Here is a 15,363-nt window from a genome sequence, read left to right as displayed (position 1 = left end):
TTCATATTTTGCTACTGGCTTACAAAATCCTCGTTTTTTCACCTATTTGATTTTTCTCTCTGCATTTAGTATTTCCTTTCTTGTTTTCATACATCTTTCCTTTTGTTTCAGATAATCACGTTGAGGTGCGTTCTGTGCCCTGTATCGCTTTTCTGGGAATAATGTGTTATTCATTAAGACGTTAAAATTACGTATAATTATAATATACAACACATCTTATTGCCTTGGAAACTGGCAGAGGCGCCATTTGGACCAAATCTGTAAACTCCATCTTGGGCCCTCCCGACTCACTTCGTGTCGCATAATCATCTAGGAAATGGGCATTTGACAGAACTCGAGAATTTTATTATGTATCTTACCTACTTTCAAAGTTTACAATAATTAATAGTAAATAGCGTAATTACCCCAAGGGTTGTCAAGTAATTACGCTCTTTGGTTAATAGGCGTGCAGTAATTTCAAATCAATTGGACAGAATGGATTATGTCGGACATAATGGATTATTATGGCCGGCAAAGGGCCCTTTGCGGTGGAAGCTTGGGCCCCCCTGGAAAATCTGGGGTGGGCATTTGCCCACCCCTGACCCCCCCAAACGGCGCCTCTGGAAACTGGCACAGTACTTTAATCATGTTCACTTTCTTTTTTAAGCACTGAATGTGTAATAGTAGCCAATGATGCAACCGTTAAAGGAGGTAGTTATTATCCAATCTCTGTAAAGAAACACCTGAGGGCTCAAGAAATTGCTGAACAAAATAGACTGCCATGTATCTACCTTGTTGACTCAGGTGGTGCTAACCTCCCTAGACAAGCTGATGTCTTTCCAGATAGAGACCATTTTGGAAGAATTTTTTATAATCAAGCCAACATGTCTGCCAAGGGAATACCACAGGTATGTACCCTTTTCTTTGTTGTATTAGTTATATTTTAGATTTCTTATATTTTTCATGGATTTGTTGTAATTTTTTATGTATTATTTCAAGTCTTATGTTAAGTAAGGAAAGCCGCCAAAACTGAGAGTCGTTACTGGAGTGTTTATCTCAAGAAGTGGCTTCTCACATCACATCAAAATAGAATTAAGATATGACAAAAATCAACCCATGTGAAATCCGGTCAGCCAATATAAAACCGGTCAGCCAATATAAACCAGATCAGCCAATGTAAAACCAGGTCAGCCAATATAAATCCGGTTAGCCAATATAAAACTCGATCAGCCAATATAAAAACCAGTCAGCCAATGTAAAACCCGGCTGCTGGTCAACTGTTAAAACGCCACGGATAGTTAAAATGAAACTAGGTTTACTTAAATTGATCAAGTGTAATTTAACAAAACCTGGTATACTAAAAAAAAAGAAAAGATATCTGACCTTCAACGAAAAATACCTCCAATTCCAGTTATATACTTTTGGGGGTTATGGATGTCAAGTTAAAAAAAAAAGAAAGAAAATGCTGTAAAAAAACAGTAAAAAAAAGCTAAAAAGACATGGCACCAAACGGCTTAAAAAGGCCTTCTAGCTGTCTTTAGTAGTCAACAGATTGTTAAAGTTAAATTTTTACGGATGGAAAAGGTTGTCCGATTGAGCTAATTAAATTCTGCTTTATATGTTTTAACGGTTTAACGTAACACAAGACAAAAATATGGTATGGAGTCTTTCGACTCCATAATTTTGAAGAGCCAAAAAAAAACCATAGAAAATCGTGACCACCAGGCATGAATAGCCCTAAAGAGATTTCAAGGTATATTAATATTTTTGTTGCTTTAATGCTAAGTATCACAATGAGATAAATGTTTATTTGAGGACAATCATCACATGCAAAAAGGTACCTTCTTTAGGCCAGAGGATTCTACCAAATATTGCCTCTGTTTCCTTCTTCAGAGAACCTAACCTGTTTATACCCTCTTCCAGGCTAAAACTGACTAATATTTCATCCTATTACATTATTTTCACACTTTATATTTGACATTTTCTAGAAATGTCAATGAATTTCAAGCTGCAGCTTCTTACATACCGAGAAAAACTCAACCAAGACAAGATTCTATCCCGCAAACCTCACCATCGATAGGTATTAAATCAACCCATTCAGAATTCGGTTGTTGGACAACTGCTATTAAAATATAGTACAATAAGAAAGGTTTTTTATTTAAAAACAACTGTCACAATTCCAAAAAGAAGTTCTTGAAACGCTTGTCTTCCCTCAGCAAATTTGAGAATAATGCATTTGTCCGCACCTCTGAGTAAAATTTCCTCCAGATTAAAAATGCCCAAAATAACTGAAATATTAGTTTTAAAAAATGAGCAGAACATTGATTCTTATCTGTAGTCGCAGCCAACTTACGAGAGATGAAGATCGACACAATTTTTAGGGTGTCATATATTAAGGTTTATGGGAGTTTATGATTGACTGTCTCATTTTCCAAAATTCTAACCCTATTTTGGCTAAAATCACATGAATTTTAAGAGTCATTTAAAATATCAATTTTTCTGTTTTTCTTTTCTCAAAATAGATAGCACTAGTGATGGGGAGTTGTACAGCTGGAGGGGCTTATGTCCCTGCAATGGCCGATGAGAGCGTAATTGTTAAACAACAAGGAACCATCTTTCTCGCCGGGCCTCCTCTTGTGAAAGCTGCTACTGGAGAAGAAATCTCAGCTGAAGATCTAGGTGGAGCTAATCTCCATTGCAGGTAATCCTCGACAAAAAAGAAAGTTTTTAGTTGCCCTGGGTTTGTTTTTAGTTGCCTGGGCTTGTTTCTGGGCTTGTTGTTTACAATCTTAGTAAAGTTTTCCAGCAATGTGGAACGTCTTTGGAGAAATTTTTTGATGGATTTTGAATGCCGAATTTGAAGAATAAAAATAAGAGTTGCAAATAGCTTCAATAAAGAAATTGGAGCAGTTTTGTTATTCTTACTTCATATTGAATTTTTATTTTTGCTTTGGAGACTGAAATAATATTTTTATTCTTTGCTCGCATCTGAAGGCCCTATTGCTAAATTTCCTACTAAATTAATATGTTCGAATAATTAATAGTAAATTCTTGTTAGTTGTCGTTTCTGCTATCGTAAATTAATAGAGAATCTTTACTAGCAATTTTAGTAAAATTGTAAAAAAAAACATTATTCGAGAATTTTTTTTATAAATTTTGAGCGCAAAATTAAAAAAATAAAATAAACGTGTAAATATCTAAGTGGGTTTTGTGTTTTATACTTCCTGCTGCAGTTTGAAGATTGAAGATTGATTTAAAGCTTTGCTCTCATTTGAAGATTCCTAGTAACAATTTTTTGTTGTTGAAATTTCTATTTCCTTGATCGAACAGGAAATTAGCACGTGGAGACAGGCGCCAAGCAGCTAAAAAAGATCAAATTTTTTAAATGTGTTTTCAGGGAAATTTAATTTTCATTAAATTTTCATTGAAATTCACTAAATTATATTTCATTCATTAATTTTAGGGTATTTTAGTTCGGTTCGTCGTTTGAGATAATGTCCAGCGAGAGCGTTTGTCAATTAAACAAACAAAATGTTTGGAAATTTCCATTGCCTTGAATTAGGTTCATTTATTTTTTACTTTTCTTACGTTTTTTTCTACTTTTATATTTTTGTTTTTATTTTTTATCATCCGTATTCGCAGATGCTTACTTCAGAGTCACCGCTCTATCATTGCCTGAGTAAAAAGCAATGTGCCATCTATATATCATTTTTATTTTATCCTCCTGCTCGCTTTGTATGGAAGGAGTGGCCAGAGAAGCTTAGGAGGGGAAATTTTTGCCAACTCAATTTTTTTTTCGGGGGGGGGGTGCAAACGTATTTTTAACAAGCAAGGGGGAAATGCAAATTTGGTGTTCTTTTCAGTGAAAATACCAAAAACAAAGATATCTTTCAATAAAAATATCCTGAAAAGTTTTTTTTTAAATACAGATAGGTCTCGTTGAGGAAAAAAGGGGTGTATTTGATCTTGGCTGTCTGATTCGCTTGAAATTTTTAGGGCTCGTTCCCTGGGTGTTAGGGGGCCTTGACATGGACTAAAGACACATTTTTTTCCTGTTTCAGAACTTTCAGCTGTAAGTCCTTAGGCTAAGACGAACCTAATGAGCCAAAAATGGTTTTGGGGCATGGCCCACCCCATAAAAGGTGTTCCGAAAAAGAGCCAAAAAATTTCTTCGATTGGCTTGTAACTTGTATCCTTAGGTCTGTAAAGGGGCGAATTGGCTTGTAACTTGTATCCGTAGATCCGTAAAGGGGCGAAAAATCTTTTGTAGTTGGCATATGGGCCATTTTTTTTTTTTTTTTTTTTTTTTTTTGACTTGCCGATCTTATTTTCACTGGCAAGTTTGAATCTTACTGACACAACCTCCTGAGCCAAAAGGAACGTAATGTAAAAACTATTGGGGGAAGGGGGACGCACTCCTGTCAAAATTGAGGTCCAAATATGAATAAATATCTCCATCTCCATCACAAAACAAGAGAAATTACAAGGTTCTTTTAAGATTTCAGGGAAATTAAACGTCGGCTTTTAGTTTTCTGCCGTTTATCCGGGTCGCTTATTCAAGCTCTACAAGTTATGACAAGACCGGCCAATCAAATCTAAACGGTGTATAATGGGAAGTGTATAATGGATGAGATAGGCTGATTCTTTATGTTATCGAATTCTCTTAAGTCAACGCGTAAATTACTGATCTCGCATTTCTCTAAAAAAGTTCAGAAAGGATTTCGGTGTACTGTTTTGTTTTAAACGTCTGGACAATCATCTTGTTCTTGCAAGGCTTTATTACGCTTTTGTAATGCCTTATTTTATGATAGCTTCTCCTTTCTGTATTATCCTGATGGAAAAAGATGAATGTTCAACGTTCTTCAAGTATGGAAACACATTTTGAATATCCCTCCATGGATGAAGACCACGTGTGTCCTAGAAAAATATACATGATTATCATCATCATACATACATTATATACATGATTATCATCATCACACATACATGATTATACATGCATGATATACATAATATACATGATTATCATCTTCATACATACATGATTATACATACATGATATTCATGATTATCATCATCATACGTACATGATATACATGACTATCATCATTATACTTACGTGATTATCAATGATGACCAGAGTATGAGGTGATTATCTTCTGTAGAAGATTACGCGTCTCGCTGAGCCAGGCGGAACTAGATGCAACAGTTTTTAAATTAAATTACCAATGCGACACTCGATATCTTGATCCTGATCATCATTATACTTACGTGATTATCAATGATGACGAGAGTATGACGTGATTATCTTCTGTAGAAGATTACGCGTCTCGCTGAGCCAGGCGGAACTAGATGCAACAGTTTTTAAATTAAATTACCAATGCGACACTCGATATCTTGATCCTGATCATCATTATACTTACGTGATTATCAATGATGACGAGAGTATGACGTGATTATCTTCTGTAGAAGATTACGCGTCTCGCTGAGCCAGGCGGAACTAGATGCAACAGTTTTTAAATTAAATTACCAATGCGACACTCGATATCTTGATCCTGATCATCATTATACTTACGTGATTATCAATGATGACCAGAGTATGACGTGATTATCTTCTGTAGAAGATTACGCGTCTCGCTGAGCCAGGCGGAACTAGGTGCAACAGTTTTTAAATTAAATTACCAATGCGACACTCGGTATCTTGATCCTGATTCTGATCATCATTATACTTACGTGATTATCAATGATGACGAGAGTATGACGTGATTATCTTCTGTAGAAGATTACGCGTCTCGCTGAGCCAGGCGGAACTAGATGCAACAGTTTTTAAATTAAATTACCAATGCGACACTCGATATCTTGATCCTGATCATCATTATACTTACGTGATTATCAATGATGACCAGAGTATGACGTGATTATCTTCTGTAGAAGATTACGCGTCTCGCTGAGCCAGGCGGAACTAGATGCAACAGTTTTTAAATTAAATTACCAATGCGACACTCGATATCTTGATCCTGATCATCATTATACTTACGTGATTATCAATGATGACCAGAGTATGACGTGATTATCTTCTGTAGAAGATTACGCGTTTCGCTGAGCCAGGCGGAACTAGATGCAACAGTTTTTAAATTAAATTACCAATGCGACACTCGGTATCTTGATCCTGATTCTGATCATCATTATACTTACGTGATTATCAATGATGACGAGAGTATGACGTGATTATCTTCTGTAGAAGATTACGCGTCTCGCTGAGCCAGGCGGAACTAGATGCAACAGTTTTTAAATTAAATTACCAATGCGACACTCGATATCTTGATCCTGATCATCATTATACTTACGTGATTATCAATGATGACGAGAGTATGACGTGATTATCTTCTGTAGAAGATTACGCGTCTCGCTGAGCCAGGCGGAACTAGATGCAACAGTTTTTAAATTAAATTACCAATGCGACACTCGATATCTTGATCCTGATCATCATTTACTTACGTGATTATCAATGATGACCAGAGTATGACGTGATTATCTTCTGTAGAAGATTACGCGTCTCGCTGAGCCAGACGGAACTAGATGCAACAGTTTTTAAATTAAATTACCGATGCGACACTCGATATCTTGATCCTGATCATCATTATACTTACGTGATTATCAATGATGACCAGAGTATGACGTGATTATCTTCTGTAGAAGATTACGCGTCTCGCTGAGCCAGGCGGAACTAGATGCAACAGTTTTTAAATTAAATTACCAATGCGACACTCGATATCTTGATCCTGATCATCATTATACTTACGTGATTATCAATGATGACCAGAGTATGACGTGATTATCTTCTGTAGAAGATTACGCGTCTCGCTGAGCCAGGCGGAACTAGATGCAACAGTTTTTAAATTAAATTACCAATGCGACACTCGATATCTTGATCCTGATCATCATTATACTTACGTGATTATCAATGATGACCAGAGTATGACGTGATTATCTTCTGTAGAAGATTACGCGTCTCGCTGAGCCAGGCGGAACTAGATGCAACAGTTTTTAAATTAAATTACCAATGCGACACTCGATATCTTGATCCTGATTCCACAGTATGCATAATTTTAAAAAGGATATCCTTGACACTGAAATGTCATTTAAATTTTGCTTCAGAATGAGAAGAGCCAAGGGCCAAAATTTTTCTAAGAGGTCAATCGAGACCAAAAAATCAAGGAATTAAAAAAAATTTGATGGCAAAAGAAACGTAATTTTTATCAAACTTTCAGATAATTATTTCCTTCTTCAGCAAGTATTTTATATGATATATATAGTATTTTATAAGCATTTCATGACACTGATTGTCTAAGTTTTTAGTAAATCATAATTCATTTACGGACGTTCATTTAACTAGTATTTCAATGTATCCCCCGTCCTCTAAGGAAAAATTTCTCTGGGAACCCTGACTGAGTGGCTCAGTATTTTGTTGAATAGTATAGAAAAATACCGATGAAGTAGTAAATCAAAAAGCTATTGGGAGAGGCCTAAAGATATCCCTCGCCTTTAAGTCATTTCCGGCTTGCCAACAAATGTAAGCTATTTGATATAGTAAATGAATCACCTCCGCCTAAAGTAGCGGGGATTCAAGGAATTATTGATTTATTTATAATTTGTTTTGTAATTCCCATCCCTATTTCCGTGAGTCAAATCTTTGTTTTTGGTTTTTCTTTTTAATCTTTTTCTTCCTTCTTCTTTATTTTCTTTTCAATTCTGCTGCGTGAGACTTTTTGAAGTGTAATTTAGTTTTTTCATTTTCTTTATTATTAAGGGAGACGCAATGAGTTGCCTCTCTATCTCCTTTGTACGGTTTTTAGTGAATAAAGTCAAGTCAAGGCAACATGGTATCTGACAAGGGAGAGAAAGGGGCACTTCTACCCCCTCTACTCTTTTGGAAGGCCAAATATGCGCAAACTTCTGCACTACCTGGAATAATGTAAATTTATTTTTTCAGACAATAGTTGTTTTCTAGTTCAGAAACGCAAGGGTATTTGTAGTATAACAATATTCTGTGTTAGCAGAAAGATACTATTCTGTATTGTTTAGTACTTCTTACATTTTTGGGTGGCACATCCCTGTAGTGCTAGCCTTTGTTTGCTAGCTTTTGTTTTCGTTTTTTTCCGATATTTTCAATGATAATACTAAAACAGGTATTTTCCAATGAAGGAACCCCCCAAAAATGTATTTTCCATGTTGCTGTTGTGCACTAGAAAAGTAGAAAAAAATTAAGCCATGAAATCTCTCAGGTTCTTTTGCACTTTGGGGTCTATTATACCCGATCCAACCAGTTGTACTTGTTCTTTCCCATGTGATCAGTTACATATCTATTTAATTTTAAGGTTTCCCCCGTGAAATATGAAAAAATAAATGTTTTAAAATATAATCAGGGAGAAGATCTCTAGAAAAAGATTTTTTTAGAGCCTCAAAAAAATATTGTTTGAGAAACTGTCAATTCAAGCGATAACCCTATGCTTACCATCAGGAATACATAAATTTGATTTTAGTAAGTCTGGTGTTACTGACTATTTCGCGATTGATGACCAACATGCCTTACAATTGGGTAGAAACATCGTGAAAAATTTTAACTATAAGAAAGCAATGAGTCTTGCCATAAGAACGCCGGAAGAACCCCTGTATGATGGAGACGAATTGTATGGAATAGTTGGCTCAAACCTCAAGAAGACTTTTGACGTACGAGAGGTAATAATTAGTTCTATTATTAGAAACCAGAACAAACAGAGGAGAGTGAGTTCAAGGATTTCTACCTTGGCAATATTTTACTTTTTTTGTCCTTCTCCCTTCCCCCCCCTCTCTCTCTTTCCCTCTTTTCCTTCGAATCTGCAGAAAACGTTTGACGTACGAGAAGTAACACGTAGTTCTAGTATAAGAAACCAGTGCAACCAAAGGGTTATATATTTTTTTTTTGGGGGGGGGGGGTATTTTGGCAATATTTTCTTCTCTCAATATCTTTTTTCTCTCTTGAACCCGGAGAAAATGTTTGACGCATGAGAGGTAATTGGCAGTTCTACTAACTTCTGCTGTCTCTATCCCTCTCTTTCTCTCCCTCCCCCCTTTCTCTCTCCCTCTCCCTCTCTTTGACCTGCAAAAGATGTTTGGCGTATGAGAAGTAACACGTAGTTCTAGTATTAGTGATCAGGATAACCAAAGAGGGAGTGGGTAGGAGAGTTTCACCTTTGACAGCATTTTTTTTTTCTCTCTCTCTCTCTATTTTATTATACCTTTACTTTGTACCTTATTCTACTATACATTTGCTTCTCTTCCTTGCTTTGTTTTACTAATATTTTACCCTCCCCCTCTCTCTCTCTCTCTCTTTATTTCTCTATACCTTTACTTTTTGCCTTTATTTACTTTAGTTGCTATTACCCCCTCCCCCTCTCTCTCTCACTCGTTATTTTACTGTGCCTTTACTTTATAACTCTATATACTTTACTTACTATAACTTTACTATACCTTTACTTCTCTCTCTTTGCTTTATTTTATTAATATTTTACTTCTCTCTCTCTCTCTCTCTCTCTCTCTCTCTTTCTTTCTTTTAAGGTAAAATAGCTGTTTTGGTCCACTTAAACTGATTTACTGTTCTTGACTGAAATGTCGAAATTGTTTAGACTCGTCAAGGAACATCTCCAAAATAGGAAGAGTATTCTAATTTTTTTTTTTTTGCATTTAACTTGCAATTCATTTGTTTTCATTCCGGCCAATGCTTAAAAAAACGATTAAGTATAGCCCCCCTCTCTCTTTCTCTTCTTTCTCTCGCTTTCCCCTCTATCTTTCATCTTATTGTCCCATTTTTTTAAATCTTCCTTTTCCGTTTTTACGGATTGCTCTGGCTTCTTCGAAAACAACTGGAAATAAGGAAAATGTGAGTTAAACTAATACATAAATAAAAAATAAAAGAAATAATCATATTAAGACATATAAAATAATTGAATATTATGAGATAGTATTTTTTTCTTTGCTGTAAATCCCTGCCTTTTTTATGTGTGTCCTCTTCTTCTTTCTTTCATTTTCATCTTCTTTCTTTCCTTTTTTTTCAATCAAATAATTACCTTTAACTCATTATAGCTAATCCAGTTTTTTACAGGTCATTGCTCGCGTTGTTGATGGCTCAAAGTTTGACGAATTTAAGGCTATGTATGGTGACACGTTAGTGACCGGTTTTGCAAGAATTTTTGGCTATCCCGTTGGTATTATTGGCAACAATGGAGTTCTTTTTGGTGAATCTGCTATGAAGGTAGGCATTGTTCATCTCGTTGTTCAAACATCGTCCAAATAAAAATGATGATCAACTATCTTTCACAATTTTACTTCTCAACAGTCTTCGAGTATCTTTGACGGTCAACTCTCTTGATCCGACTAGAATTTCAAAATAAGTGACTAATTATCAGCTTGTGATGTCATTTTCATGTGAGGCAGGGGCGTAATTTGCTATGGGGCAGGGGGCAACTTCCCCCCCTAGACCTTGGTTCACCAAGGTCTGCTATAAAGTACCTTTATAGCACTAAATAGTACCTCCATGGTAACAAATGGTTTGTTTTTTAGTCTTTACTGAAATTTTCCCTTGATTCAGGAATATTGGCTCCGACTTTACCACCACCATCCCCCCCTCAGGATTTTGACAAGATTACACCACTATTGTGAGGGCATGTGAGTTCTCGAGGTTTTCTCGAGATTCCAGTTTGTTGGCAGTTACTATTGATGAGAGAGGCTTTTTAGTTACCGGTCAGCGTGAACAGCTATTTTTACGAACCTATGAATTTTTTGCAAGACAGCATGAATCTTGAATACAAAATCGAATTGCAAATTTTATTTGCAATCTCTTTAGTATGCATCTATTTGGTATTTTTATTTACTTTCTGTTTTTTTGCAGAATCCATTGTAGATATTTTTCACCTTTTCTTCTTGTTCTTAGTTAACTATAGAAAAACATAGAATTTTTTGGGATAAAAAGCAAGTTTTATTCATAATTTGAATAAGAAATATCGAGAAATTTAGGAAAAATTACGATCCCGGGGGGAGGGAAAGCACATCCCAAGCCTGCAGCCCCCTCATTTAATAACCTCAATATTTCATGGAACTAGCAGAAACCTGTTTTGAACTGTCTGTAGCTACGTTATCCTGCAACTGTTTTAAACTGAGGGATTTTCCTGTTTCGATTTAAGTTACTCTAAGTAGCTGTTGATCTAGAATACATTTTGGAGCCTCTGAAGCTTTTTCTAAGCTATTGAGTGCATTTATTAATTGTCGATTTTAAATTATTTGGTTTTCTCTTTTTTTTATTTCTTGGGTGCGCTCCTGTTTCAACTTTGACTATGTCCGGAGAACCCTTTCAGTAGCATTCCGTAGATTCAGAAGTATTCTTGAAACTTTTTTTTTGGATCAAAGGCTTCAAAGTACTTCTGTGTCTTATAGCTTAATTTATTCTTAGTGACTCTTGTTCGTTATATTTTTGAAGCGTTGAAGTCGTATTAAGCGTCCAATCTACGTTATTCGGTGGTAGTTTTTGATATTGGAGGTGCTTTCTCGTTTCAACTCAAATTACTCAAAATGGGTTTTAATCTAGAATTCTTTGAGTACTTTTGAGAACTCTTGATCTTGAGAACTCCTGTTCTCAGGAGGCTTATCATATCAAACAATAAACAGGAAAATAATTAAAAAAAATAAGGTTAATGCGAAAAAAATAGAAATGAGAAAAATTGTAAATAATAAAAAGCATACGAGTATGGGAAAATACGAAAGAAACGATGAGAAACTAAACAAATAAGAGAAAATTACTAATGATTAACTGCACAAATGATTACATATGAGCAATACTACCTTGTTGTATACTCTACCTGTGAAGTCTACCAATATTACCTTGCTGTGAGCTCTACCAATACTACCTGTGAGCTCTCTATTGTTCTGTGATGGAACGCTCTCTCTGTCTTAAAGTGTGCCTGTCTATAAGTGATGCTTAAGTTCTGTCTAATTCAGCTCTAAAATTTCATTTCATTAGGTCAGAGGCTTCTAAGTATTAGCCGGCCCAGATTTCGGCCCTAATTCGACCCAAACCGTATAAATTACGGCCATTAACATGAGTAAAGTGCTATAGTTATATTTCTACTCTTCTATAACAGCAGAGGAGTCCAGGGAGCGCTCTTGTCGGAACAGTGTGCGAATGATTTTATATGTTAATTTTATTCACTTAAAATTAAGCTGTGCCATTAACAATTTTTTGTGGGACAATTTGGTCATAAAACTTGGCACAATTTATCTCAAAGTATTGGCAACGCTGTTCAAAACTTTCTTTGAAATAATTTTACCTTATAAGCTAAAATACTTTTCATGACAAGGTCATGAAAAAGTATGTACAGTTTTCGAAGCCTTTACAAAAAGTTGTTCTAAGCATAGGTACATGTACGGAATCATTCATTTGGGGCTATAGACAGATAAATAAGTGTATTTCAAAAGCCCAAGGGCCATATACACACAAAAATATAATGAAGTAACAAACAAGTGAGGAAATTAAACAACAGTACAAAATACAAGCACACACAGAAACAGAATACAACGCGAAAATACCTGATCGAACGACGAAATAAATTAACCATATAAACTTTTTCTTGTTACTAAGCATTTATCTATATACACTTCTACTCGAAACATTGTGGTTGGGTTGCCATTTTGCAGTTAATGTGTTAATTTTATACTTCTGCTCCTAACAGCTTCAAAAATATTTAAAGTCCTTCCTTTTAGGAAGGACTCAAAGAGTCCTTCCTAAAGGACTCAAAAAGAGTCAATATTACCTTGCTGTGAACTCTACCAATGCTACCTGTGAGCTCTCTATTGTTCTGTGATGGAACGCTCTCTCTCTCTTAAAGTGTGCTTATCTGAATTGATATTTAAGTTCTGTCTAATGCAGCTCTAAAGTTTCATTTCATTAGGTCAGAGGCTTGTAAGTATTAGCCGGCCCAGACTGTATAGATTTCGGCCCTAATTCGACCCAGACCGTATAAATTACGGCCATTAACTTAAGTAAAGTGCTATAGTTATATTTCTACTCTTCTATAACAGTAGAAGAGTCCAGGGAGCGCTTTTGTTGGAACAGTGCAATGTGCGAATGATTTTATGTGTTAATTTTATTATGACAATACTTGTGCTCCTTAACAGCTTCAAAAATATTTAAAGTCCTTCCTTTTAGGGTGAAATTTTAAATTTTAAATTAATTTCCTTTTAGGGGAAATTAAACAAAGTCCTTCATTTTGTAGTTTTGTGCTCATTTTGTAGAACTCTGCTGTCAACGAAAAATAAATTAACCAATATAATAAATAAATTAACATTAAATAAATAAATAAATAAATTAACATTATAAATTAATGTCAACGATACAAAAATAAATTAAATTAAGTTAATAAATTAACTTAATAGTAAATAACGAAAAATAAATTAATAAATTAACCATATAAACTTTTTCTTGTTACTAAACATTTATCTATATACACTTCTACTCGAAACATAGTGGTTGGGTTGCCATTTTGCAGTTAATGTGGTAATTTTATACTTCTGCTCCTTAACAGCTTCAAAAATATTTAAAGTCCTTCCTTTTAGGGTGCTCATTTTGTAGAAATCTGCTGTCAGCGAAAAATTCCACTAGTTTTCCTTCAAAATATTACAGGTAATATTTTTAGCTTTATGTTTCAAATTAAAACATATTTTTACTCGAAATAACTACTTTCATTGTATGTAGTGACAACCCTGTAAACTAGTTAAGTAAAAGAGAGTTTGGATCATCATAAATACAGAGAGTGAGAGAGAGCACTTTTGCCGCTATTTTTAGCGGTGCTTCACATCCCCCTCCCCCTGAAAAAAACCTGTGAAGGTGTTTTGTGGTAAACCATCGTTGCGTCAGTGTTGGTGAGCTGCAATTTTATATGTACTAGTCTAAACGTGGCTTTGACATTTAAATATATTCTAAGACCACAGAGGCCCTGCAAGTCATAAAAAAAAATGAAGAGCGAAAAGAAGAAAGACGAGAAAGACAAGTTCTTTGGAAGTAATACTTTGCGTCAAGTTCACCATTCTAGTTTCCACGCACGAACCTATCTGTGTGTAGAATCGAGGTCCCAAAATGAAGCCGTCATTAAATGAACGGAAAGTGAATTTGAGAGCACTACCTTTAAATTTTTCCTAAAAGTCAAGCATTAGGGAACTGGGCACAATCCAAATGCAGTGGAAAATATGGGTCCCAAAACATCGGTCAAAAAAGGATCTCCTGGAACAGTTTTTCGTACCGAAATGATTCTCCAAAAAATTAGTTCTCTTAAAAGCATATTGTCTTAAGAAGTAAGCTTCCTAGTGAAAGATTTTGGGGGGTTGTCTTATTCAGCCCTTATGTAGAAAAGGGAGGATCTCTAAATTGTTGCCACTTCGTCTACAATTGCAGGCAGTTGGATTTCTGTCAAAGTTGATGGGGAGTAATAGTCATACTATTTTGAGTTCGTCGGTTTGATCAAATCGTATCCCTTTTTGGTGGAAATAGTTTTTGAAACTAACTCAACCAATAGTCTTTCTTCTCTTCACATCCAAAATTGACAATAGTCAATTTGTTTTTCTTCTCTTGCTGAGAAGAAAGACAAAACCAAACGAGAATGCCATAATTATGTCAATAATATATGTCATAATCTATGAATATATATGCCATAACATATGTCATAATTCTTAAGTACTTCCCTATCGAATAGGTACTCGTATTCCTGATTGTAAATTAACCATGTAAATATGCTCATAAAAAAGAAAATGTTTAGAAAACTGATATATCCTGTAGGAAAAACAACATCAGCTATTAACAATTATTTTATCAGACAAACCTGTATATTTTATGCTTATTGAAATTCAACGAAATATCGCCTATATATATAGTAAACAAAAATCTAACATTAAAATATAGGGCACATCTCAGCGTTCACTAAACGCTGTTTTTTTTACATACTGTTAATTTTTTATTGAAGAGAAAAAAAGCCTTAAGCAGAAATAAAAAAATAAACAGCCAATAACTCATAGGCTGATTACTTGATAATATAGACGAAACATTAGAATATGTAAGTAAACAAATAGCCACAAGGCTGGTGATAATAGGGTTATAATAAACCATTTAGTATCGTATGAATAAAAAAAATTTACTAAAACGTAGGAAAATATACAAACATATAGAATAACTAGTTGGAGGGGTGCTTCGCGCCCCCAAGCCCCCCCCCCCCGCGTGCGTAAGTCGTTACGCGCCATATTAGTTACGCGCCATTGTAGTTGTGTCCCTGTATCCCACCTGTGAATAGAGATAGGTATATATAT

The 15,363-nt window shown here is 35.1% G+C and overlaps 1 protein-coding gene across 2 annotated transcripts in view; it reads left to right on the top strand.

The window, feature by feature from the left end:
* The window catches only part of LOC136036456 (methylcrotonoyl-CoA carboxylase beta chain, mitochondrial-like), a 90,918-nt gene that overhangs the window by 37,618 nt on the left and 37,937 nt on the right, over positions 1 to 15,363 (top strand). For both annotated transcript variants that reach the window (XM_065718700.1, XM_065718699.1), the window contains exons 3-7: positions 647 to 887; positions 2,502 to 2,680; positions 8,523 to 8,718; positions 10,121 to 10,270; positions 13,624 to 13,690. In XM_065718700.1, the coding sequence (XP_065574772.1) occupies positions 647 to 887; positions 2,502 to 2,680; positions 8,523 to 8,718; positions 10,121 to 10,270; positions 13,624 to 13,690 (833 nt within the window). The remainder of the gene's footprint in view (positions 1 to 646; positions 888 to 2,501; positions 2,681 to 8,522; positions 8,719 to 10,120; positions 10,271 to 13,623; positions 13,691 to 15,363) is intronic.

The sequence above is a fragment of the Artemia franciscana genome, chromosome 15 (assembly GCF_032884065.1).
Source record: "Artemia franciscana chromosome 15, ASM3288406v1, whole genome shotgun sequence".
Lineage (NCBI taxonomy): Eukaryota > Metazoa > Arthropoda > Branchiopoda > Anostraca > Artemiidae > Artemia > Artemia franciscana.
Note: the sequence above shows the minus strand (reverse complement) of the source record. Positions and strands in the feature narration are given on the sequence as shown.